General features: G+C 40.1%; 2 protein-coding genes across 2 annotated transcripts in view; one reads left to right on the top strand and one right to left on the bottom strand.

Moving 5' to 3' along the window:
- Positions 1 to 331: 331 nt before the first annotated feature.
- Positions 332 to 21,356, bottom strand: yy1a (YY1 transcription factor a). Its single transcript, XM_059959085.1, has 5 exons — positions 20,719 to 21,356; positions 8,505 to 8,670; positions 6,118 to 6,178; positions 2,859 to 3,017; positions 332 to 1,782 (listed from the first exon to the last, which is right to left on the bottom strand). Exons 1-5 carry the CDS (start codon positions 21,218 to 21,220, stop codon positions 1,600 to 1,602), a joined length of 1,071 nt encoding a protein of 356 aa, XP_059815068.1. The 5' UTR covers positions 21,221 to 21,356; the 3' UTR covers positions 332 to 1,599.
- A 289-nt stretch (positions 21,357 to 21,645) lies between these two features.
- Positions 21,646 to 27,936, top strand: part of degs2 (delta(4)-desaturase, sphingolipid 2) — a 64,954-nt gene continuing 58,663 nt past the window's right edge. The window contains exon 1 of the mRNA XM_059959092.1: positions 21,646 to 21,867. Coding sequence (XP_059815075.1) covers positions 21,786 to 21,867 — 82 coding nt within the window. The 5' untranslated portion in view covers positions 21,646 to 21,785. The remainder of the gene's footprint in view (positions 21,868 to 27,936) is intronic.

Here is a 27,936-nt window from a genome sequence, read left to right as displayed (position 1 = left end):
AATACTCACTTTATTATCCCGTTTTCACAACCTACTCTCCAAATTATTTCAACAACAATGTGCAACAGTTCTTGTTTGAAAAGTCTCCAAATTTTTCAAATAATAATCTACAAATGGAACCAACTTACAGTAGGTGCCTAGTTTCTTAAAAACACAATGTAGATTTATTTAGCATGTTTAAAAAAATTCAGGCTGCCCTTACCCTTTATCAGTTATCCTGCATCACCTTTATGTAGTGCCTATGACATAATTAAGACATTATACATGCAGCAGAAAAAAAACGAAACTGTTACAAGAAAATGCATTAAGTATCTAATACAAAACTCCTCTGAAAAGTTAAAAACAGAAAAAAGATTTATTTCCAAAGTCAGCCTACAGTACTTACAATTTAAACTAAACAGAGACTAATACTCCATTGCATCAAAGGTCACATATCCTCATCATTCTGAATATAGTTACTTGTGTTGGGAATTTGAAAAGACCACCAAATTACCATTTACAGCAACATAGGATAGCTCAGAAAGATTATAATGGAGTTGCACAGGAATTAATCATCTCTTTTAGTGTTCTTTTATATAAATCTTATTATAGGTTCACTCTGTTTTTGTCTTACTCAATGCTCATGCTGGGTTTAAAGCAGTTAGGAGAATCATAATGCTCTGCAAATCACTTTCTAACAAGTGCTTGCTTCAGGACCACACTTTATTGTTGGCCTTTATCTAATTAGTACATGGGACGTACATTGTAACAGGTGTTAATAAAAGGTCAGTGCCTGCACAATACATTCTACTAATGGAACCGAGCATTGCTTTTTTGCATAACACAACTGAAACAGGCTCTAATAGAAATTACATTAGACTTTAGCATCCGGCAGTACATACCAAAAAAAAACTGACTAAAACAGGTTTTAAATTGATTAACACCATTGAATCACTGTACTATAATTTTGATACTACATGATTTCATTACAGTTATACGATACAATTATACAAAATGTGTTAACATCAAAGAATATAACCAAATTAAGATAGCAAACCAAAAACTCTCAAAACTTTATACAGGAAATAACTCTGAAATATGCATGTAGTACAGTTACTGCCAATTCTATGGTTTTTTTTTTAAAAAGGAACTATTACAAGCAAAAAAATTAAATTCAAAAAAAAATCACATAGCATCTGCATTACTAGCATATCCAAATGAGTGTACAATATGCACACCTGGAAAATACAAAATTAAAAATGTGAATTGCTCCAAGCACTGGGAAAGTGTCATATTTATACGAATGCTGAAAGTCCAATTTCTAGCACTGTCAGGTAAAGAACTGACTTTTGATAAATGCAAGTTCATCAGGGCTTTTACACCCCTGAGTAATGTGTTCATTAGAAAACACCAAGGCATTATTGAAACAGGAATACAGGACAAAAACAGAAGAGCATCCTAGCATCATCTCCAACCTTGTGACTACTTTATCAAAACAAGTCTTTGTTTTTGTTATTTAAAATTCTTCTCTAGAAATATACAAAGGGAAGGTCAACATTATGCCCGAATGTGGTCATATAATGCCCTGCTAAGGACTAGGTGCTTCCCTCCTGGAGAGATCTACTGGTTGTTTTTGGCCTTGGCATGTGTTAAGATGTGAGACTTCAGATTAGTTGATTGGGCAAACTTCTTATTACATCCATCGAAAGGACAAACATAGGGCCTGTCTCCAGTATGGATTCGCACATGAGTGCGCAAATTGAAGTCCAGTGAAAAGCGTTTTCCACATCCTTCAAATGTACACTGATTGTGAAGACAAAAAGAAACATTTTATCAGCAGAGCAGCCCACAGAACACAAAACATACATTAAAATATTACTTCTACCCTCTAAGCTTTATGCAAAATAACTCTGAGCCTTTCATGGATTAAATGCAAGGAAAGTTTTTAGCAATCCATATCCGAATATTATTTTATCCTGATGTGATTTAAATATTTCTCACCCTAAGATCTTACTGCTTGAAGAGCAAAGGTATTGAATTAAGTGAAATTATGTTGTAACACTGTATATTCATGCTTAACAGACCACAGAACTACCTGTACTAATTTCTTTTGAGATGCTTAGAAAGATGGAATTTTTGCCCATTATTCCATTGGGTCCAAATACAAGCCTCTTAAGATGAAAGAACATACCGCAGCATCCAGCATCAGTTTCATCAATTTACCTGTATGTAATCAGTTATTTTACATAATCAATTCAGTGATATTGTCATCAGATTTACTACCTTAAGGCAAAAGCCAACACTTCTAGAAGGAAAATTATAATGAAGGTTCACCCAGAAAACAACAGAGAAAAAGTAGAATTTGCTTTAACAGACTACCAACTAGATTTTCACAATTGTATTCTGTTACACAAGAGAAAATTTCTGGGAGCTTCCTGATAAATAAACAGTACCCCTGTTTGAAGTCACAAACAGAAAATCTGCAGATGCTGGAAATCTGAGCAACATACACAAAATGCTGAAGGAACTTAGCAGGCCAGGCAGTATCTATGGAAAATAGTACCGTTGACATTTCAGGCCTGCCCAAAACATTGACTGTAGGTACAAGAAGGATGTCAGAGGGAAGTTCACAGTGGTGGGTGCGTGGAATGCACTGCCAGCGAAGGTGATAGAGGCAGACACAATAGAGTCTTTTAAGAGATTCTTAGATAGGCTCATGGAGCTTAGAAAAATAGAGGGCTATGCAGTAGGGAAATTCTGGGCAGTTTCTAGAATAGGTTACATGGTCGGCACAACATTGTGCTATAGATTTCTATGTTTCTATTTATCTAAGTTTGAGGACTAAAGCAGCAAAAATGAGGAAAAGCAACAATGTTTACCTGGAAGGGTTTTTCTCCAGTATGAACAAGCTGATGTCGTTTCAGTTTTGAGCTCTCCACAAAAGCTTTTCCACACTCAGCACAGACATGTACTCTTGGACCATGAGTATGCAAATGCTTTCTCATGGCAGAGTTATCTCTAAACATTTTAGTGCAACCCTAGGAAAAAAAAATCAAATATTATGCTCATCTTACTTTACAACAAATAAAAGCATGAATAACTATGGAATCTATTCAAATTTCTGTAGTTAAGACTAATGGAAAATAGGCATAGATACAAGATTTTTAAAAAAGCAGTTAATCTCTAATGCACTAAATATCCATTGCCCAACAGGTAACTTAACTGACTACTAAGCTACATTTAAAATACAATAATGATCAAGTTTACATTGCTCTTAAATTTTTAAGCAACAAGGATACAAACTAAAAGATCTTTCAATTACTAAAAGATGTACAAATGTTTAAAGGGAAAGGATTTTTGAACTAATGTCAAACATTTATTTATATTAATTATGAAAAAGGCTTTGAATGATCAGTAAATATTGCATTTTTAATTATTCAAAAGGTATTTCATAAATGCTTGATACAGGCACACCGCTTAAAGAAGCCAAGTATGAAGAATAGCTCCAATTGGATTTCACCACATTTGCATTCATGGTGAGCTAGAGAGCAATGTAGAATGAATAAAACTATTCAACATAGCTAATCAGTTAATTAAAAATATCAAATCACACTTCACAAAAGATTCTCAACGTGGATTTCGAGATTTATTTTGATATTATTTTGTTGCCAGTTTTCTTTATAAATTCTAAAGACACTCTGCATGCAAGTGGGATTACAGAAATGCAAAAATAGAAAATGATGGATTCTCAGGAGGTCAAGTGGCATCAGTTCAGAGACAACCAGAGTCAATACTTCAAGTCAAGGATCTTTGATCAGAATTGGAATGAGTATTGCAAATGTTTTCTCATGGCAGAGTTGTTTCTATAAAGAAGGGATATATAGGGGAAAAAAAACAATTAACATGCCCCTAACAGAGTGCAAACTAAAACTATCAAGTATACCACAGTGTGACTTCCAAAAACATCATGGTTTTGGATTGATCATACAAAATCCCCCATGGTGAATATTAGGCAAAAATAAAATTTAAGCTTCTAATTCAGGTACTTAAATAATGCACTTTGAATTTTTCCCCAGAATCATGTTTTTTTAAAAAAAGGCAGGTTATTAAAGTGAAAGAAAATTAGAGCTGTGCCACTGGAGGACAGGGAATGAGTGACTACCTGAAATTGTTACAGATTTACTCCTGGGGCTTCAGAATACTTAGATAAAAGTACAATTTCTCAAGTTTACTTTGATCATCATTCGAAGCCAAGAGAAGGCGGTCCGCGGAATGAGAGGGTGTGGAAACCTGAAGTATTCAGAAGCAGACTGAACAGAGATGTTCTACAATATGGTCAGCCAGACTGCATTTGCACTTTTTTAAGAATCCTTAGGAGACCCGAGTACTACATGCCATACACTACATTGAAAAAATTGCAAGTGAACTATTGCTTCACCTGGAAGGACTGTTTGCGTCCTTGGAAGAAATGAGTTATTTAAGAGCAGGTTCACAGGAAAATGCCTTGAGGAGGATATAGAATAGGCCATGCAGTTCTGGAAATAACTTTTCATTCAGAATGGAATACGTATCAAGTAATGGAAATCCCTCAGGAAGTGGTGGAAATTAGGGAGGATAATCTGTGGAATGTGAAAACTTGAGGGGTAGATGACGATGATGATGAAAGGGCCTTTTCCGTATTCTCTCAGAGGGAGAGGGGTGAAAATAGAAGAGTGGGAAAGTTAGGATAGAGCCGAGAGCCCTGTCAAGTAAGATAGAAAACCATTTAAGGAAAAATGAAAGACATTTTTAAACAGAATGATGTGGAAGGCCTCATCTTCAAAAGAGAAACTAAGAGAAAGGAACAAAGACTTTACTGTTAAGATAGCCGTGAGGACAATATTCAATGATTATTTCCCCATCAGTTAAACAATAGAAATCCACAAAAACTAGAAGGGCAGAATTTAGTAATGTACCTTATGCAATGTACTCTTATCCTAAACAAAAATCTCAAAATCCAATCAATTTAATGTGACTCACAGATTACAGAAAGTCATTACAAAAGGTTTATGAAGTAGATTTCTTAGTGATATCGCTTAACTGAAAGATTATGTATTAAACATACCATCATTTTCAATCTTTTTATTGATTTAAAAGAATAAGGATAAATACAAGTCAGAGAAGTTATCTCAAATATGTATTTCAATATTAGTACAAAGAATATACACTATCAAAAACATACATAGTATTAAGCCAATAAAAAAAAACACATCTTCTCTTAATAATTCATAAAAAAACTCAATTTCTGTTGTTGAGAGAAAAAAAAACACTAAACTAGCCTAAAACAAAAAAAAAAGGGGACTGGGCAGTCCATTTTGAGGATACAGTTTAAAAATAAGAGAAAAATACTTCTGGTCAAATCTAAAACTTCAAGGAGAATAAAAAAAATTAACTGAAAAAGTAAAAAGAATTAGATCATATGAAAATATTGAATAAAAGGCCAAGTTTGCTCAAATTTAAAAGGTGTATCAAATGTCCAACTCCTAATTTTCTCCAAATTTAAACGCAACATAATGGAGGAGAGCCAAAAAAAAACCAGGTGGACTGGGATCCTTCCAATACAATAGAATAGCTCTCCTAGCCAATAAAGTTGAGAAAGCTATCATGCGTTGAGCAGGAGGAGGAACATTTAATACACAACAGAAGCAGGAAATGTATTAAAGCCCAATTGGGAACTATAACTGACAAGAGATTATTAGGTGCATAGTCATGCATTATTTTGTCAATTGATCCTAATATTTAAATACTGACCATGGATCTAGCCAAAAATTCCTTAATCTTTTTTCTGTAGCTAACTCAACGCTCCAGAATTCAGCATCCCAATAGCCACCTATCAAACTGAGAAATTCCAATTGCAAACAAGATTGATCTAATAAATTAGTATACAACAATTAGATATCAATTCCTATTTACTCCACAGCTAACTGTTCAAAATCTTTAAACATGAACTGGTTCAAATGAAAATCAATTGAATAATCATTTTGTAATACAGGAACAGATTTTTATGCCAAGATTATTTTCAATTCAGTTATTAAGTGCAAATTTTTTTTTTGTTGATACAATAAATCTATGGTGTCAATTCCCAACATGTATACTTACTTTGTGAGGGCATGCTATGGTTCGAGGTGCATCATCTTCCTTCTGCTTCCTTGGCTTCATTCTACAGATTACAACAAAACCATCAATACTCACAGGATAAAGTGAAATAACTAGTGCAAATCAGTTTCCATCAAAATATTGACTTTTCTATATTTATAATCCATTTTTCTTTGCAACTAGAGCAGCAAAATTTGTGTAAAAGCCAATACACAAAATTGTATGTTACCTGGAGGGTAGGCATTTAGCAACCTGCAACTAGGAGGTATCCCTCCACTTTAACAGAGCCCTTTATCAAAGCACCTCAATGAAAGCCTTGGGGAAAAACTGATAAAAGCACCCTAAGGTGCAACTGTTCACACTTTTTTCATGCTAAGTTGTATTAATTACCACCCTTCTCATCAAAGCACAAACCTATTACATGATAAAGAGGAATACTGTTTAAGTGAAGGACAAAAATAAATTGTCTAAAATTGTGTCATTTATTGTACTTCTACAAAATTACAGCAGATAATCCCATTTTTGAATGCCCCATATTAGAAAGAAAATAGGTGTACAGATTAAATAAATATTACCCAGGCTAACTGATCATCAGTAAGTTCAAAGCAAGTTCAAGATTGTCTGGATAAATTACAATCAAACAGATGTTTTCAGTTTAAAAAGTATTAGTGTAAGTAAGTTAATAAATAGAGCTAGACTATCTCCACTGATCACTGGAATGTTAAGAACACAGGAAAGTGAGGATTAATGAAGTTTGCAAAGTAAATGTATGAGATGGCATGGATTAAGGATGTATGTATGGATTGGTATTTTATTTCTAGGATCTACAGAATTTTGTCACTAATTACTATTAAATTCAATGCTATACAATCGGCCCTTCTTATCCGCGGGGGATTGGTTCCGGGACCCCTCACAGATACCAAAATTCTCAAGTCCCTTATTCAACCTGTCTCAATGTGATGGACCTTAGGACCCAGCTGAAGCCCTGACCTTATTTAACCCGTCTCAGTATGGTGGACATTGGGATCTGGCAGCAGAGATCTGAATCCCCAGTGTTTCTGTTCGCGAAAATAATCACGAACACGATTGAAAATAAAGTGGAAATAATAAAGTGATCGGAAAGAGGTGAAACGCCATCAGTCATTGGAAAAGCATTAGGCTACATCGGTCAGCATTTGGAACAATTTTAAAGGATAAAGTGAGAAAGGCTCTGCCCCGATGAAAGCTACAATTATTACTAAGCAACGCAGTGGTTTAATTATTGGGTTTTGGGTTTTTGATCCTCCACATCAACCCGGGACGGTGGAGAGTGCACTTTGGAGCAATCTGTCCCGAGAACTTCCGTTCCCCAGCCCGGTGTGAAACATATGTTCTTAAGTGTTTTATATGCATAGAAAGGTAAAATATATACTAAGACAAACGCTTGACTGACGCTAAATAATACCTGATGTACCTGTTCCGACATACTCAGTAAGAGAACTTCTGATTGTTTTCAATCCCGATCCACAATAACCCACACACATCCTCCCGTATACTTCAAATCATCTCTAGATTACTTATAATACCTCATACAACGTAAATGCTATGTAAAATGGTTGTTATACTGCATTGTTTAGGGAATGACAAGAAAAAAAAAGTCCGTACGTGCTCAAACAAGTGCTGGAAGAGCACTTCCAGGTTTTCGCGATTTGTGGTTGGTTGAATTCGCGGATAAAGGGCCGACTGTACTTTCTGTTCCACTCTCCAAAAGGATTTCTGTCCATCTCTGTAACTGTGTTAGCCTTTGAGAGCTTCTCATTCTCTTGTCTATAGACGTTTCCCGCTTTAACTGAGTCTGTATGGATTTCAACAGAAATTCCTCCCTTCACGGTTCATATCTACCCACAATTACAGACATGTCAAAATTATCCAGTTGTCCTTGCTATCACCCAAAATTCTTGTTCAATATCACACATTTTGTTACCTCTACAACAGCACTGACTATTTTAAAGATGTTCTGGTCCATAGTTCAAGCTTATTCTTCACTGCAGGTTTTCAGATTAACAAACCTAAACCTTTCTTTCAGACATTAAAGACTTCAAATTTCATCAGTTCTTGAATTCCAAAAACCTCTTATCCTTTACTTGCTTCTGTCCCCATTGCTCCCCACAGTCCTACCCCTAGAACCCATTCACCAGCCTCACGGCACTTTTCCAAGCAACAACAGATGTTCATATTTTGTGGCTGACAATTCTATTCACCACTATTTGCACAGAAACAAATGTAAGCATTGGTAAAACATAACCAGGTTATTAATAGTTACTTTCCATTCTTGAGGTCAATGTGATAACAATCTTCATTATACTATCAAACCAGTCCCTGTAGCAACAATCTTTACACCCATTGCTCACCTTGCAAACTCTGCCAGCTGTTTTGGGTCAGAGAGATCGATACCAGGTATTCCACCAGGGGGAAGCTTCTTTCCAGTCATGTATTCAGAGTAATCAGGTGGAGAATTTTCTCCAATAATCTGTTCCTCCACCACTGTTTCATGGTCAATATCAGTCTTTTTATCATCTGAAAGTCAAAAATGATACAAGATTTCAAAGATCATTTCACATTCTGTCCAAGCAAAAAAATGTTCATGGGGAAAAGCAGCCGAAATTCCTCACCCGAAGTCAGATAATGAAATTCAAGGCCAACACCTAATGATAAATTCCCTGGATGGAAAATTGATACAGGAAATTGATACAGCATGAAATGCACCAATAACCCTATAAATCACATTTATTTGCAGGTTTTATTAATGATGGGATCAAATACTCTGTACACCAATGATTGGTTCAACAAAAAAAAACAGTAAAATGCCATAGCTGTTATGTACAATGGCAGAAACTTAATCAGTGGAACTTTCTGGATATATCAGGGCAGATGACTACTTTGTAAAGCAGCTAACATAATCAAAACCACTCCAATCACTGCCATTCTCTCTTCTCCCCCTCTCATCAGGTGAAAGATCTAAAACCCAGAGAAAATGTGCCACCACTGTTAATGACAACCTCTACCCTGCAGTTGTAAGACCAATTGGACGAAGTTTAAAGTTAAAAGTACAAAGTATACAGTATACAATCTTCAGATTCATCTTTCAGCCAGTCACAAAACAAAAACACCACAAAACCCATTCAAAGAAAAACCCCACATAAGACCAAATGCGAGAAAGAACACATTGTACAAGCAAAAAAAACATGAACACAAGGAACATTAAACATCAAACTGGTTACTAAAGTGAGACCATAGCCATGGGCCACCAGTGTGATTGAACCTTGCACTGGTTACTGGCAGCATCTTGCTGGAATAAACCTCTTCTACGATTAAGACTGATTCAACCTCGTAATCTACTCAGTCATGGTGTCAAATAATTATTGTCTGCCTGACCTGTGCTTTCTCTGCAACTGCAACACTGGATGCTACATTAATATCACTTTTCCCTTACACTGCCTTTATGTATTTGTGGGATGAAATGATCTGAATGGATGGCATGCACAGTCATGCAGCATGGAAACAGACCTTTAGTTCAACACTTCCATGCTGACTGTGTTGCCAGTGAGCTAGCTCCATCTGCCCACATTTGGTCCAGTGCCTGCTACACCATTCTTATCAGTGTTTTTATTTACAAAGCTCTTAAATGTTGCTGAAGTGATCTCTGTAAGAAAGTTTATATGCTCTTCCCTTGTGTGTATGGGGTTTCTCTGGGTGCTCCAGTTTCCTCCCAATGTCCAAAGAAGTTTCAGTTAGTAGGTTATTTTAAATTGTCCTGCAATTAGGCTGGCGTTATATTAGTGAGTTGCTGGGCAGAGCAATTTGGTGGGCCAAAAGGGCAGAAGATTGCATGGATGAAGCTCCTAGCACCAATCTACAGCACACCACTAAGCACAAATACAAATACTTTGTCACCAAAGAATTGATACTAGAGCGTGCAATCATCACAGCGATATTTGTTTCTGCGCTTCGCGCTCCCTGAAGTACAAATCAAGATGCACAAGCCTCCAATCTGAGAAACAAATCTTCTCCATCTTCTGCTTCCTTCCAAATGAGCCAGTTATGAATCCAATCCCATGCAACCTAACCTTCCAGATCAGCTCACCATGAGACCTAGTCAAAGGCCTTGCTAAACTCCACAATGTCCACCATTCAACTCTCATGACAAACTTCTCGAAGAACTTCAAGAGATCCATCAGATACTACTTCCCCTACACAAAGCCGTGGTGTGCACCAAATCAGACCCCTCTTCAAATGTATGTAGATCCTTTACCCCCAATCTTCTTCAACAATTTACCAACCAACGCCTATAGTTTCCTGGCTTATTTTTGCTGCCCGTTTTGAACAATGGTATCACTCCTGAACCTACCTGTATTGGAGATGAAGTAAAAATCTCTGCAGAGGATTCTGCAATTTATTCTAAAGCTTCTCATGAGGACCAAGAATGTACCAGGTCAGGCCCGTGGGACTGACCCACTTCAATTCATTTTAAAGCCTCCAAGACCTCCTCCCTGCCATTGCCCCCACTTCATTAACTTTCATTATTTTCGTAATAATGAAATCTGAAGAGAAATCTCACCTAAACTTCACCTAAAACCAATTATACAGTACCATCATGTTATTGGTAGAACTGAATTTCTTGAAAACAGCTTGCCATAATTTTTCATAATACAACTACTTCCTACCACCAATGAATGATTCCATGCTGTAAGTGAAGGTGCTCCTATAGGATGCTTTTCATTCAACAGTAATGCCCTATTGGTTAGCAGTCACAGGTACACAGACAAGGGAATTATAATTGTTTTAACTAACTAGAAATGGATGTCACATTGTAGAAATATCAGTAAAGAGATTGCCTTGTCAGTGTCCAAAGCCTTCCGCATTGATCTGGCAGCCTGCAACCATTATCCTTGGTGAACTAGTTCAGTATTCTTTTTGAAATAATGTTTTTTTTGAAAATTTTCAGGAGTGAATTTTTATTTCCAATCTCATTTTTTTTTGTTAGTGATCTGAAATTCCACGTCTTAATGCAGAAGCACATTGTATTACCAATTATTTGTTCCAACATGACTGCACTGAATATGGAAATTTACATAAATTGTTCAGGTCGCGAATCTGCAATTAATAGCAACTCAATTTTTTTTTATTAACTACATACTTTTGGGGCAGAATCAGAACCAGTCAACTTGACTTTGGCAAGTAAACACTAGAAAAATACAAAATGGAGATATGAATGATACCACTGCACAGAAATTACAATTCTTACAGTCTGCTTGTAATAACTTTTACAGGTTTAAAAAAACTTTTGGATTAATCATTAAACTGTATCAATAGACATTAAAAGTCTATTGCACAAAAACACGCTATTCAGCTCATCCAGCTTACACCAACCAAATCATCTATCTAGTCCCATCTTACTCCAAACCCATCCTATATGTTACGATTGAACTTGCATTGGCACCTCGCTGCACACTTATGACGTTGAGTGAAGTTCTCCTTCAATATTTCACCTTTCATCTTAAACCTATGATCTCTAGAACTATTCTCACACAATCTCACAACAGGAGGGGAAAAGCCTGGATGCATTCACCTCATCTATAATCTTCCTAACTGTATACACCTCTAGAAGATTTCCCCTCATTATACTGCACTCCAGGGAATAAAGTCAAAACCTATTCAATCTTACCCTAAACTCAGTCCTTGTAAGATCCTTGTATGTTTTCTCTGCACTCTTTAAAACTTACTGACATCTTTCCTGTAGGTAGGTGATCTGAACTACAAACAGTACTCTAAATTTGGCTTCACATACTTCTTATACCACTTTAATATATCACAGTGCAATGTGTTCAATGCTCTCCTTTCACCCCTACCTGTGATGCCACTTTCAAGAAATTATGGATCTGTATTCCCAGATCCTTTTATTCTACTGCACACCTTACAGGCCCACCATCTTCAGCTGTTTCATCAATGACCTTCCTTCTGTCATAAGGTCAGAAGTGGGGACGTTCGCAGATCATTGCACAAAGTTCTGCACTATTCACGACTCCTCAGATAATTTATATCCAAATACAGCAAGACCTGGACAATATCCAGGCTTGGGTTGACAACTAACACTCGAGCCACGCAATGACCATCTCCAACAAGAGAGGCTTTAACCATCGTCTCTTGACATTCAGTGGCATCACCATCACTGAATCCCCTACTATCAACATCCTGAGAGTTACCATTGACAGGAAACTGAACTGGTCTAGCCATATAAACACCACAGCTACCAGAGCAAGTCAAAAGCTAGGAATTTTGTGGTGTGTAACTCACCTCCCAACTCACCAAAGCCTGTCCACCATCTACAAGGCTGAGGTCAGGAGTGTAATGGAATACTTGCCACTCACCTGGATGAGTGCAGTGCCATCAATCAAACAGCTTGACACTGTCCAGTACAAGGCAGCCCACTTGATTGGTGCCCCTTCCACAAGCACTCAATCCCTCCACCATCGATGAACAGTTGCAGCAGTGTGTACTATCTACAAGATGCACTGCAACAACACAAAGTTCCCAAGGCAGCACCTTCCACGACCACTACCGCCTAGAAGGACAAGAACAGCAGATACCTGGGAACACCACCTTCTGGAAATTCCCCTCCATGTCACTCACTGTCCTGACTTGGAAACATATCACTGTTCCATTGTTGCTGGATCAAAATCATGGAATTCCCTCCTTAACAGCACTGTGGGCATACCTACACCTCAGGGACTGCAGGGGTTCAAGATGGCAGCTCATCACCACCTTCTCAAGAGCAACTAAGGATGGGCAATAAGTGCTGGCTTAGCTGATGATACCCACATCCTGTAAATGAATTTTAAAAAATACTGTGTACGTCTTCCCCTCATTTGCCCCCCCCCCCAAATGCAACACCTCACATTTGTCTGCATTAAATTTCATCTACCCTTTTTAAGCATTTTTCCTGGGTCGTGAAGTTCACACTACAAGCTTCAACCCAACTGTCCACCAATACCCCTAAGCTCAGATCCCTAGAGCACACTAATCAAACACCTCTAGTCAGAGAGACAACCCTCTACCATCATCATCTGGCTTCTCTTACAAAGCCTATGTTGCATCCAATTGCCTACTTCATCCTGAATGCCAAGCGATTAAACCTTCAGACCAGCATCCCACACAAGGTTTTGTCAAAAGCCTTGCCAAAGTCTACATGGACAGTATCCACTGCCTTTCCATCAACCTTCCAAAAATAAATTGTTCAGACATGCCCTACCACACTCAAAGCCATACTGAGCTAATCAAAACCCTGTTTATCCAAATACCAATATATCTTGCTCCTCAGAATACTTTCCAATAAATTACCCACAACTGATGCAAAACTCAACTGACAGTAACTTCATGCTTTATTGCTAGAGCCTTTCTTGAATCACGGAAAAACATTTGTTATCCTCTAGTCCTGTGGCACTTCACCCATGGCCAAGGACATTTTACCGTTGCAAGAAAAAATTACTAAATCCTTTGCCATTACCTGATTTTCTGCATTAATCACTCACAAAATGTGGCCTTATCTTCATCTAAGTCGCAATAATAGACAAACACAACCTACCTATACTAACAAAAAAATTGTATTTTTCATGTCTTTATTGAGCACATTGCTTGATCATTCACAGTTCATGCCATATTTAATAACTAGTTGAATCTCCTTTAGCAGCAATAACCTCTACCAAACCTCTACATAAAAAATTACAAGTTACAATAAAAATAAACAGTGCAAAACAGAGCAAAATACTGAGGGAGTGGTCCAAGAGATTCTGTTATGATCTTTGGAAAGTCAACTCACAGGCAAAGTGGCAACTGCAGACTGAACACAAATCAACAAAGGATGCTCAGCAGCGGAGCCAGGGCTTGAACAGCAGTACTTATAAAGTTAAAGAAAGTGACAAAGGTGACGAGACTTCACTTCTAGATGAGTTCAATGTTTTCTGTCACCGTCAACACATGGAGGAACCATCACAAACTCCCACAGTCCCGATGATTCTGTGATTTCAGTCACTGAGGACAACGTGCAGGAAGTCTTCAGGTGGGTGAACCCACGAAAAGCTTCCAGCCCAGAAGGGGTACCTGGCCAACTACTAAAGATCTATTTTGATCAACCGGCTGGAGGGGCTACTGTGAACTTTAACCTCTTGCTCCTACAGTCCAAGGGTCTCACCTGCTTTAAGCAGGCATCAATTATACCAGTGCCCAAGAAGAATGTGATGACCTACCTCATTGACCATCGCCCAGTAGCACTTATATCCACATTGAAGAATTGTTTTGAAAGGCTGGTGATGAAACATATCAATTCCTGCCCAAGAAGTGATGTGAACCTGCTCTGATTTGCCTACAGGAGCAATAGATCCACTACAGACATCATTTCATTGGCTCTTCACTCAACCCTAGCACATCTGGATGGCGAAGATGTGTACATCAGAATGCCCTTATCAACTACAGTTTGACATTCAATACCATAATCTCAAAACTAATCAATAAGCTTCAAGATCTTGTCCTCAAAACATCTTTATACAATCGGATCCTCAATTTCCTCTCACTTGCAAACCCCAGTCAGTTCGGATTAGCAATATCTCCTCCACAATCTCCATCAGCACAGGTACACCACAAGGTTGTGTGTTCAGTCCCCTGCTCTACCCACTTTACACTTCTGACCATGGTTAAAACACAGCTCCAATGCCACATTCAAGTTTTCTGATGACACCACTATCAAAGGCCAAATCAAAGATGGTGATGAATCAGCACATAGGAGGGAGACTGAAAATCTGGCTAAGTGGCGTGATAACAACAACAATGTAAGCAAGACAAAGCAGTTGACATTAACCATATAACAATTACAGCACGGAAACAGGCCATCTCGGCCCTTCTGGAATGTGCTGACGCTTACACCCACCTAGTCCCACTGGCCTGCACTCAGTTCATAACCCTCCATTCCTTTCCTGTCCAAATACCTATCCAATTTTACTTTAAATGACAATACCGAACCTGCCTTTACCACTTCTACTGGAAGCTCATTCCACACAGCTACCACTCTCTGAGTAAAGAATTTCCCCCTCATGTTACCCTTAAACTTTTGCCCCCTAACTCTCAAAACTAATTTGCTAATAGCTAATAGAACTAATAGCTGATTTCAGGAGGAGAACACCACAGGTCTTTGAGCCAGTCCTCATTGGAGGATCAGATGTTGAGGTCAACTACTTTAAATTCCTCAGTATTATTTTGGAGGAGGCCCAGCACACAAATGCAATTACAAAGAAAGCATGGCACACCTTTATTTCCTTTGGAGTCTGTAGATTCAGCATGACATCTAGAACTTCTATATTTGTGCAGTGGTGAGGATATTGCAAGCCGCATCATGGCCTCATATGAAACACCAGTGCCCATGAAGAGAAAAATCCTACAAAAAGTAGTGGATATGGCCTGATCCAAAGGTAAAGCCCTCCCTACAAATGAGCATATTTGCGTGAGCATTGTCATAGGAAAGCAGCATAATCAACAACACCCTACCACTGAGGACATGCTATCTTCTTGCTGCAGCCATCAGGAAGGTGGTAGAGGAGCCTCAGGACTCCCACCAACAGGTTCAGGAACAGTTATCTACCCCTCAACCATCAGGCTCTTGAATCAAGGGGATAACTTCACTCATTCCATCAATGAAATGTTCCCACAGCCTATGGACTAACTTTGACATTTTATCTCATGTTCTTGATATTTACTGCTTACATCTTATTACTATTTATTTCCTTTTGTATTCAATTTGTTGACTTTTGCACACTAGTCAAATGACCAGGTTGACAATCTTCCATTGATTTTATTATGGTTATTATTCCTTAATAGATTTAGTGCGTGCCTGGAAGAAAAAGAATCTCAGGGTGACAAATGTACTTTGAACTTTGTGTTCAGACTGTTCAGGAATCTGATGGAGGGGAAAGGAGCTGTTTCTAAAACATTTGAGTGTGCGCTCTCAGGCTCCTATACCCCTTGATTGCAGCAAGAGGACATAACGTTCAAGATGGTGAGGGTCTTAAATGATGGATGCCACCTTAAGGCACATCTTTAATATGTCCTCAATGTTGGGGAAGCTAGTGTCCATGATGGAACGGAGCTGGTTGAATCTCCAACACCGCAGTTTTTTTTTCTGATCCTGCCCACTGTACACTGTTAAGTATACTGCTGTATTATGTGTAAAGAAAGTTAAGTAAAGTGTGGTAGGGTATTAATAGGAATAGCCAATAGTTGGAAAATCTGCTAGTTTAGCACAAAGTCCCAAGGGTGCTAGATTGTCCAAGTTTCACTACATCTGTTATTTTCTTCTGTCCAAAAATAGAATAAGGTGTGCAGTTTTCTTAAGTTTGAGCAAACACTTTGACAAAAAAACACTTTAAAAAAAAGTCAGATCCCACAGGGCACTGATTCATTATGATTATTCTTTATTGTTTTTTTTATAAAAAAACAAAAAATAATTCTAAACAAAACTTCTCAAGAGCAGCTGCTACAATAAACAATCAGCCAATGAGAGTGCTTTCCATAACCTCTGAGCCATTCCCAGCCAATCATGTAATAATTCACTCTTTACCCCCCCTCCCCCTCCCCGTGTGTGTAAAGAAGCCAAAGTTAGAGGATGACCCACAACCTGGTCCCTACTCTAAGATGTAACTCCTATCTGCTTCTGCTCCACTTATGTATAGGTTAGGCCCAACTGTGTGTTTTTAACTCCACGAATTACTGAGTATACATGAAATAATGTCATACATCTCAAGTTTAATGTTTTTGTCACACGTCCATTTATGTAATGTTATAATGACCCTACATACCACTGATTTACATTGCGTTCCACATCCTCAGTGTTAAGTTGGGTCTGGGTGCATTTTAAAACACATTTAGGAAATTAAAGCTGTATTCAGCAGATAAATCGGCCTTTTGACCCAATTCATCCATCCTTCAAGAGTTCACGCCTCAACTAGTCCCATTTGCCTGCATCTGGTCCATATCAAACAATTAGCTGATGCAGCTGTCCACATCTTTAATGTTGTAATTGTACCTACCTCTATCACTTTCTCTGGCAGCCCTTTAAGACCATAAGATACAGGAGCAGAAGTAGGCCATTCAGCCCATCTGCTGCACCATTCAATATGGGAGAATCCAATTCTCAGTTAACCCCACCCCCACCTTCTCCCCATACCTCTGATACCCTGGTTAATCAAGAACCTAACTCAGTCTTAAATGCACCCAAAGACTTGGCCTTCACAGCCACTCCTGGCAACAAATTCCACAGATTTACCACCCTCTGACTAAAGTAATTCCATACACACAATCTTGTGTGAAAAAGCTACTCTTCACGTCACTTATTAATTTTTCCCCTTAATTCCAAACCTATGCCCTGTAGTTTTAAACTGCCCTGTCCTGGGAAAATGACTGGGCAACAAATGTATTTGTCCTCATTTTATAGATTATCTGTAAGGTCTCCCTTCAGCATCCTTTGCTCTAGAGAAAATAACCCCAGCCTACCCAATCTCTCTTTGTAACTCAAGCCACAAGTACCATAAACATTCTTGTTAATCTTGCCTGCATCCTCTCCAGCTTAATCATGTACCTTTCCCACTGTATGAGAGTACAAGTGTAGGTACTAGAAGCAGCAGCATAGCATCCCAACTGATGTACTGAATGCCCACAAATGGAATGGGGGCCTGACCCTCCTTGGCACCTCTGTTCTACAGTACACTCCAAGTTACTGCTGACATCAATGAGGTGTGAAAAAAACCAGAGGGCTTCAGGGTCAATTCCCTTCTGGATCAATAAAGTATGTCTGTCTGTCAGAGCCTCTAGATCTATCACCCATGGCCCACCCTGCTTCTAAGGATAGCAGTAGCTTGTTGATCCATGGCCCTACAAAAGGCAAGTAAGGTTGCAGGGTGTAAGCCAAAGCACAATTCAAGCCAATCACATGATGCTGGATAAACATGCAGCAAGAAATGGAGAAAGTGACATTCATGTGATTCTTTTAATCTCACTGTAACTAGCTACAGATTAACAGCTAGTTGAAAACCACAGGGATGGGGAAAAAATACAGACAGAGTGGTGGGTGCGTGGAACTCCTTGCCTAGGGTGCTGGCAGACACATTTTAGGGATATTTAGGAAACTCTTCTAGATAAGTACATGGACGTCCAAACAATGCAAGTGAGGACTAGATTGTGTTAAACATTGTGGGCCAAAGGCCTGTATTGTGCAGTGACGGTCTATGCTCTTAAAATGCAAATTATAGCTCCAACTGAGAAGAAAATCAAATGAATGTAATTAAAACATACGCAAAGACCACTTTGATAGGATTGGCTGTAGAATCCTTAAATTTAGATGCAAAAAGCAACTACTTTTTCCACAGTAACCAATTTCATAAAACTAAAATCAGTACATTGAAAATAGCACAATGCCTTAACCCTTCAAAATTTTCTTTGCATTAACATTTTGCTTATTTAGATTACATACGAAAAGAACAGCTGCCTAATAATTATCATATGCTGGCAGCAATCAGTTATTATAAAGACAGAACAAGGGCAGTCATCTGTTCATATTCGATTCCACAAAGAAATAACAAATTAAGCTCGCTCACTTGCAGCTCGTACATTAACCCACCTTGGCTCCTCCCATCTCTACTCAAAACTGATTTTTAAAGTCACTATTGCATTTCTATAGAAGTTTTTCTAAATAGTGCAAATTGGATCCTCACGTTTAACCATACAACATAGAACTCAACTTCCTGAGTTTTCCTACCTTTGAACTTATATGCTATTATTAGGATTTATGCTAACACGACTTTGTGCTGATCTATCCTACTCAAACCATCGATGATGTTGATAACATAGTAAACAATATCAGCAGGCAATGCCAGAATTTTAACATCTAATTTCAAATGTGCCAGGACATTGAATACCAGGTTAAAATTTTAAATAAAGAAAATAGCATTAACATCTTTATTTTCACGAAGTACAAAGAACTCCCATCACCTGAAACTTGTCACATTGGAACAAAATTATCCAAACATAAACACGCAACGGATCTATGGATATTTAGTAACTAACGTTTTTACTTAAAATTGACAGGCAAAAGCCAAAATTATCCATTAATTCAATGCACACACAAAGATTTGACTGGATTGCTGTATTTCTTCGGGCATGATTCTAACAATTTACATTCATTACTTTAACCAAAAGGTTTTTCTTCCCTTCCCAACAACTATCAGTACCTAAGAGGATGAAGACAGCAAGGGCATGAGAAATGAAAAACTATTTTTACTGCCACTGTTTACTTTGCAGAGGATAAAAATGGTTCACGAAAAGTATTTTAACGTTCATCTTTACGCTCCAAAATGGCCTTTGCACACACAAATATTCATTTTTTTTTTACAAATGTCTGAGCTATTAACTTTTGTCTTACACCATTATCGATACTTATTTGAACACGCTACTGTGAAGCTTCAACTAAGGACTCCGCAAACTTAAGATTTAGCTTGTCACAATTCCCTTACTATTCAGACCTCATGGGACTAATGACCTCAATTCTAACCCTGAATAAGACAATCCGATCCACAGGCAGCAAAATGTTAGGAGGGGGGACGGGACCAGAGATTTAAGACCCCTTGAACATCGTGTTGTTTTCCTTTTAATTTGGATGAAAGAAAAAGGTTTTTAAATTAAAACCTAACAACCACCACCACGGGGGGGGGGGAGAAGAGAAAGCATCGCCCGACTTCCACTACGCCCAGACTTCACAATGAACCTTTTTAAAATCACACACACAAAGATGACGAACTTGGTTTTCCACAATCTATCGCAGAGGCGGAGAGACGGGAGCAGAAATGACCAACAGTGAGTCGACGAAGACGGAGCGCTGCAGCGGCTGCCGACCTCCCAGGATCAACGCCCCTCGGCAGCCGCTCCACCAAACTTGCTGCCGAACTCCCGCCCCCTCCGCCAGCTGATTGGCTGGTTCAGGAAGCGCCCTCGGCCGGCGCCAAGGCCACCAACGGCCGTGAGGGGCCATCAATCTCCAAGTCCCGCCTTCGCCCGCTCCCATTCGCTAACGTGTCCACTCAGCAGGCTAGGTTGCACGGCTGCCGAAAGTAGAGCTGCGCCACGGGGCCTAGCAGGAGCGAGAGCCTACCGGTCAGAGGCGCCCAAGGCCTGAGGAGGAGCAGCGCGCTCGCTGCCGCTCCGCCCGCCATCTTCAGCCGCCATCTTCCCCGACCGGGAAGCCATGTTTTCGGGCGGCCATACTGACATGGCGGCGCCCATAACCTGGGGAAACATGGCTTCCCTTCAAAACAAAAACATTGTCGAACCGCTCGAGCTCCCATCGAGCCGCAAAAAACACCGAAATAATCGCCTTTCAGCCGCTCCGCTTTCCCCTCCCCCTCCCCACGACGGCGGGACACGCCCTAGAGCCGAAGGGAAAGCTCGCTCCTGCCCTTCTCTGTCCACTGATCACCCCCCCCCCCCCCATACCCGTCTTACAGAGTCAAACACCTTCCGGACACCACTTACCCGAAGCCCACATCGTGACCGAGAATTCCCCCTCCAGGGTCTTGATCTGCACTTGTTTCTGCTCCCATTTCCTGCCGGTCCTGTCCAGCCCCCCGTCGTTTAGATAACTCTTCTTAGTCGCCTTCTTGCCGGCCCCTTTCTTGATACGGCTCTTGCCCGAGACGGCTGTCACCAGCGTCTGCTCGATGAATTCCTCCTCGGCCCCCGCCGACGGCACCGGGATCAGGATCTGATCCTCGTAGCCGTCTTCGGCCCGCAGCTCGGCGTCATCCCCCACTACCTCTTCCCGCGTCTGCACTAGGATCACCTCCTGGTGGACCTGGCTTGGGTCGTCGCTGAGCGGCTGCAGGGCGATCATGGGCTGGTGCTCGTCGCCCTCCACCACCGTCGTCTCAATCGTTTCCACCGGGATCGTCTCCACTTCGATCTCGTGAAGCTCCACGATTTCGGCCGGCATTTCCGAGCCGTCCGCAGCGATATACAAAGTATCGCCCGATGCCATGTTTTATTTCCTTTCCTCTATTTCCCCCCGCCGGGCACCTTTCTCTGCCCTCCGGCTTATTTTTTTCCTCAGCAACAATTCACCAGAGAAGATCAGCACCCAAAAAAAACCTGGCAAGACACAAAAAAAAACGGCAGCCACCATCCGCTCGGGCGCTGCGAGCAACTACCGCGAGACTTCATTCCACTTCCTGTCCTTCATGATTTGCCCTTGTTGCCATGTGCCAACACATTTCACTCATTATAATAAATTCCTTCCTCTGCGGACCCGAGTCAGGCCGGGCTTTGAGCCAGGGCAGTCCCTCTCCAGCACACGTCCCTTATTCTTGATTTTGTTTTTTATTATTTTGGCTCCGCAGCTGGCTGCGGGCTGAAGCTTTGCAGCAACTTCTCTTTGTTACTCACCTGCTTGGACCTGTGCCAATGGGTCCGCTTCCAGCCGCACGCCCCCTAGCGGCGGGCGCCGGGGTTGCAGCGGCCGATTTAAACCGAGTGAATGAACTGACAGCGCGCAAAGGGGGTACAGGTGCGCTGGCGGCAGGGTGGTGTAGCCTGCATCCGACAGCATGGGGATTAAAGCCAAGCGCGTTGATTTTGAATGGGTGTACACCGATCAGCCTCATACGCAGAGAAGGAAAGAAATGTTAGGTATGTATAGCAATCCTCTTTCATCTAAGAAAAGATATAAATAAAAGTTGTCTGAAGATAGTTTTTGATGGAGAAGTCTATTTGTCATTTTGCAGACTATTTTCACGAATTATACTGGCTCTGAAAGAGTTTGCATTATTTGTAAGACCGGTTTTTACGAAGTTGCAAATTCTCTTTACGGATGTAAAATATGTTAAGGTGAAGTTTTTGTTAAGGTTAAGTCCACGTACAACAATGGGACTAGAATTTTCTTTGAGCACCTGTAATGCATAATGGACTGTGTATATAATACGCTAATAGCAACTGATTCGGAAAGCGATTGACTTGTACTTTTTTACCAGACAGGTAGGTACTTGCACGCTATTAATCGCTTCATGCAGTTCCCTTTTCAATTCCCCATTTATTATCCCGGGTATTCAACATTTGAAATACTTCACTGTGCACTTTGCTGGTGATTAAATGCCAGGTGCACATTTTAAACATGAAAACATTTTCTAATACCTTTTTGAATCAAGTTAAGAGCTAAATAAGGTATTGTTCGAAGGTTGAAACTTCGAAGGTTTGTGGTTCAGACCGACCTATCCCACGATATATTAAAAAAACACATAAGTATTGTACGATTCCGTAGCAGATTTAGCCTTTTGAAAGATCTGCGCTCGCTTTTCATTCCAAAGTTATAAGGAATCTAAACATGATTACACCATGTTTGGAAAGATAATTGTATAACATCGTGAAGATTGTTTCTTTTTGGTCATTCGGGTGGGGCTGGACAAGGATCATTTAGGTGCGGCAGTAAACTTTGTCTTCACTGTTGAATAAATTTCCATGATACCTGTCGCAAATCTAAGTGCGTGCAAGTAGTGGATTTATCGTATTCCACATTGAAAATGAAGAAGCATTATGAAAATAGTGACTTTTTCAGGTTGCACCCAAGAGTTCCTGCAACAACCTACATTTAGCACTTTGATATGCTTCTCATATTAATACATAACGTTATTACATTAATGCGTAAATGTAATAGAATAACATCTTAAAAGGACCCCATTTTAAGTCTATTCCCTGCGTCAACGTTTGAAAAGTTTGATTATTTTTAAATTTGTACTTAAAGACTGGTTCGATTTTGTTCAGTTGCTCTGTTGCTCAGTTTAACTAATTAAGTTAAAGGATTCTTTTTGACCGATGATTCCTACGCGGCCCATCAGTCCTTTCAATTCGCTTTGCTCGCACTCTGCTGTTTACTCGAGCATCGAAGTTTTAATCGCTCCGGCATTAACGGCCATGTTTTCAGTTGGAAAAAACCAGGAAATACTTGACAGGTCAGTCAGCATCGGTGGAAAAGAGAAGCAAAATGAACATTTCAGAGCACCAGCCCTTTGTCAGAACTGGGAACGATTCAAACGAAGTGGGGAAGACCATGTGCCACATAGGAGCAGAAATAGGCTATCCAATCAGCTCTGCAATTCCATCATGGTTGATTTATTAAACCATTCTTCTGCCTTCTCCCTTTGAGTCCTTTGGAGAAGGATGGAGAAAACAAAGGGAACAGATCTATAAAAACACAAAATACTGGCAGAACTCAGCAGGCCAGACAGCATCTGTGGGAGGAGGTAGTGACTACGCCAAAACCCAACAGCTCTATCTTCCAGATAGGTAACACCAGCTGGGGAGATGAGGTGTAAACAACACACACAAAATGCTGGTGGAACACAGCAGGCCAGGCAGCATCTATAAGGAGAAGCACTGTCCACATTTCGGGCCGAGACCCTTCGTCAGGATATGAGGTGTAAATGCCTTTGGGTCAATGGTGGCAGTTAGAAGGTGGTAATGCAAACAAAGCAGCCATAATTTGTTGCGAATGGCAGGACTGTGGCATGTAGTTTGCAGATCAGACCATTTTAAGAACCTGAGCAATATTACAGATATATGTTTTAGAATGGGCATGTCCAGTTCTGATAAACAGAGACATTTCAATTTCAAGGGTACAGGCAGGTGAATTAATGTGGAAGCTCAGGGTTTCTCTGTAGACTTGGTGCAAGTGCTGGACAAAGCAGGAGGAGACCACACAATGAACTATGACTGCAGTTCAGGAAACTGAATGAAGGACACGTGAATCTCTGCTTCACCTGAACTGTCTGGTGGGAATGGGTGGAAGAGCAAGCTGTTTGCATTGGAAATATTGTAAGGAGTGGTTGTTGATGGAAAAGTGGATCAGGGAATCTCAAGAGGAAAGCGTGACTTAAAATGCTGAAAGTGAAGGTGGTTGATCATTTAAGTTGCCATACGTAAAGTGAAAAATGTGTCTTGCATACCATTCATTACAACAGTACATTGAGGTAGTTCAAGGTGAAACAATAACAGTGCAGAATAGAGCATTACAGTTGTAGAGAAAATACAGTGAAGGTAACATAAGGTAGATTGTGAGGTCAAAACTCCATTTTATTGTACGAGGGAACTGTTCAATGGCTTAAAGCTGGCCATGGGCCTGGTGACCCATGCTTTCATGCTTTTTTATCTTCTATCTGATGGGAAGGGGAGAAGGGAGAATGCCTGCCTGGGGAAGGTGGGGTCTTTGATTATGCTGGCTACTGTACTGGGGCAGTGAGAAAGATAGACAGAGTCCACGAAGAGGATTCTTGTTTCCATGATGAGCTGAGCTGTGTCTACAACTCTCTGCAGTTCCTTGTGGTCCATATTCAACAGCTGCCACACCAAGCTATGATGCATCCAAATAGAATGCTTTCTATGGTGCATTGATAAATATTGGGGAGAGTCAATATTTATTTTCCCAATTTTGAGGCAAATTCTTTTAACCTCCTGAAGAAGTAGAGGCCCTGGTGAGCCTTCTTGGTTGTGGTTCGACTAGGAAAGGGTATTGGTGTTGTTCACTCCAGGAAACTTTTGAATCTCTTAACTTCTTAACCATTGATGTAAACAGGAGCAAGGGCACGGCATCTCTTCCTGAAGTCAATGACCTGCTCATTTGTTTTGCTAATGTTGAGGGGAAGGCTATCATGACATCATATCACTGGGCTAGCTCTTACTCATACAACACACACAAAATGCTGGAGGAACACAGCAGGTCAGGCTGCATCTATGGAAATGAATAAACAGTCGCTGCCTGGACAGTGATCCTTCTTCAGGGCTGAGAAGAAAGGGGGAAAGTGCCAGAATAAAACGTTGGGGGAGGGGATGGAAACTAGCCAGAAGGTGATAGGTGAAGCCAGGTGGGTAGGAAAAGTCAAGGACTGGAGAATGAGGAATCTGGTTGGAGGGGAGAATGGACCATTGGAGAAAGGGGAAGAGGAGGGAACACAAGGGGAATTGGTAGGTAGGTAAGAAGAGGTGAAAGGTCAGAGTAGGGAATAGAGGGAGGGAAAGGGGTTACCTATCCTCTGATTCATCATAATTTGAGATGAAGCCCTCTGCTGTGGTATCAGCTGCCAACTTGTAGATGGGGTTAGTGCAGAATTTGTCCTTCCTGCTGTGGGAGTACACAGATTAGAGTAGGATTCTGCAGATGCAGCCTTGTGTGGCACTAATGTTGAGGGTAATCATGGTATAGGTGTTTCTGCCTATCCTTAGTGATAGTGAAGTCAAGAATCCAGTTTCAGAGGAAGCTGTTGACTCCCAATTTCTAGAATTTTGAAGATGAGTTTGCTTGGAGATACGGTATTGAAGGCAGAACTGTAGTCAATAATCAATATTCTGACAGGTGTCTTTACTGTCCAGATACTTCAGGAAGATGGCATGTGTCATAGACCTGGTTCAGCAGTAAGTGAATTGCAGTGCATCAAGATTGTCTGGGAGGTTGGAGTTAACCAGCCTCTTGAGAACTTGATGATGGTAGATGTCAAACAAAAGATGGTTCTGGAAGAGGAGACTTTTTGGAGCTGACAGAAATGATAACTGATGATCCATTGAATAGGGAAGTCAGTGGAATGGGACCTGTGCAGGAAACAGTTGAGATATGGTCAAGGGCTCTGACTGTTATAGTAGAAGGGAAACCACAGTTGGGATGTGAGTTTAGAGATACCTGTGTATAAAGTCTCTTTGTTAGAGCAAATACAACAAAGGCAATCAAACTAGGAGAGTGGAACAATGCATTTATAGGGGGCATGGTGGGAAACAGTATAGTCAGTATAGCTGTGGACATCTGTGGGCTAATCTATTTTGATCAGGCTATCTCTTATGGAGAAAGGGAAGGCAAGAGTCAGAGGTGGGTTGTGTGAAAATGAGAGCAGGGTGAAAACGGGCAGCAAATTGATTACATTTTTGAGTTGTGTTTATGTGCGGGTGTTGGTGTTGGGCTCATGTTCCAAAGGGAGAAATGAAAATACGTCAGAGCTGGTGTTTGACTTTTGAGTTAGAAGTCAGTTTGCCACGGCATACTAGCACTTCTGTTTTTGGCAGACTTGATGACAATATTAGTGTTGGTGTGGACTGCTGCAAATTAAGAAGGGAGTGGTGTGGAAATATTCGGGTAGCCAATGTCATATAGGAGTTAGCAAGAGAATAGGTGAGAGATCAGAATGAGGGTCTAAGTGGATTGGCAACTCTGGAGATGGGAGAAATAGTCTGAAATCTGGTTTGAACGATCGTGGTAAAAGTTATGTTGGATACAATGGAAGGAAGATTGATTGTCTTGTCAGGCTTGGAATTTTATAAATGAAGATGTAGTGGTTTAGGCTTTCAATAAGGATTGATCATTTGGGATTAGGGGTAGATTGGAAAAGATTATGGGAATATAGCAGGGTGAAATTGGGGAATAGCAGCCTTTCTAGGTGAAGCACTGATTCATGTGTTTATTCCATTGTAGTTAATGCTCACTGCGTTGTGTGCCCACATTGGATAACGTGTATGTTTTATGGAGCACCTGTGTTCTGTATGCGGGGCTAATGATTTCCCAGTCAATCTAGTAAGGCTATATTCCAGGATTTTGACTCAGCTGTTACAAAGGATTGGGATAGTATGTACACACCTGAAAAGTGTGTGACTTAAAATGGTTTATGTTCCCAAGATGTAGGTTAAATACTGCTGGGAAGGTGGAGGTGTTTAAGAAGTCAGCATTATTCTCATCTGCCTTCAGTAATCATTAACTTGTTTGTTTTAAATTGGGGATTTATTTATGTGTATCCATTTGATGTTGTGAATGATTTACAGACCTTAGATTCCTTGTTCAACTGTTAAGAAAAAAATGCACTTAAAAGTTTTCCTTCCAAAATACAAAATAGTCAGTATTTGTGACATCCATGTGAAAAAAGTAAACGATTGGGTGGTAGTTTCATAATTTAAATCTTGAGTTTATTGTCATCTGACTACAACCAAATGAGATAATGTTCCTCTGGACCATGGTGCATCCACAAACCATACACAGCACATGAAACAAAATCACAAATCCCAAGTTAATAAAATATGATTTAAAATGCATGTATTGAGCAGCATGGGCAAATAGCAAACAGCTCACCCTCCTAGTGATGAGGCCTTGGTGGTGACAGGATGTTCCTTAGCCTGTTACCCAGTCTGGCAGTCCTAGTTCTGATGCTTCTGTCCCTCCTTCCTGATGGCAGTGGGTCAAAGAGATTGTGGGATGGGTGGTGGGATTTCTCAACAATGTTTCGGGTCCTCCTGGAAAATGTTAGAAATGAGGGTGGGGGTTGGTGGAAGGGTGACACTGGTGTAACATTTCACTGTGTGGCCTTCCCATTAGACAGTCTGCAGCGACAATGACAATTAATATTTAATACTAAATTATGACATTGTTTCAATTCAATGCTATCACATCATTTGTTAAATTTTCATTGCCGATCTCTTCAAGAGCAAATTAATAATATGCACACTTTTATAGATAAATACAAATGCCTTGAAAATTTACGTTTTGAGAAATTTGGTAATGGGTAGGAACTATGTAGGGTCTATTAGTTTGGTATTCAGTGAAATTTGAGCTTTAGTTAAATTTGGAGCGAATCTCTTATTTTTGAGTATTCTCTATTGTTTATTTTAATAGTACAGTAATATTGTAAATATACTATTTGATTAAGCACTGTTGTTTATACAATTCATTTTGTGTTG

This window comes from Hypanus sabinus, chromosome 2 (genome assembly GCF_030144855.1).
Source record: "Hypanus sabinus isolate sHypSab1 chromosome 2, sHypSab1.hap1, whole genome shotgun sequence".
NCBI lineage: Eukaryota > Metazoa > Chordata > Chondrichthyes > Myliobatiformes > Dasyatidae > Hypanus > Hypanus sabinus.
Note: the sequence above shows the minus strand (reverse complement) of the source record. Positions and strands in the feature narration are given on the sequence as shown.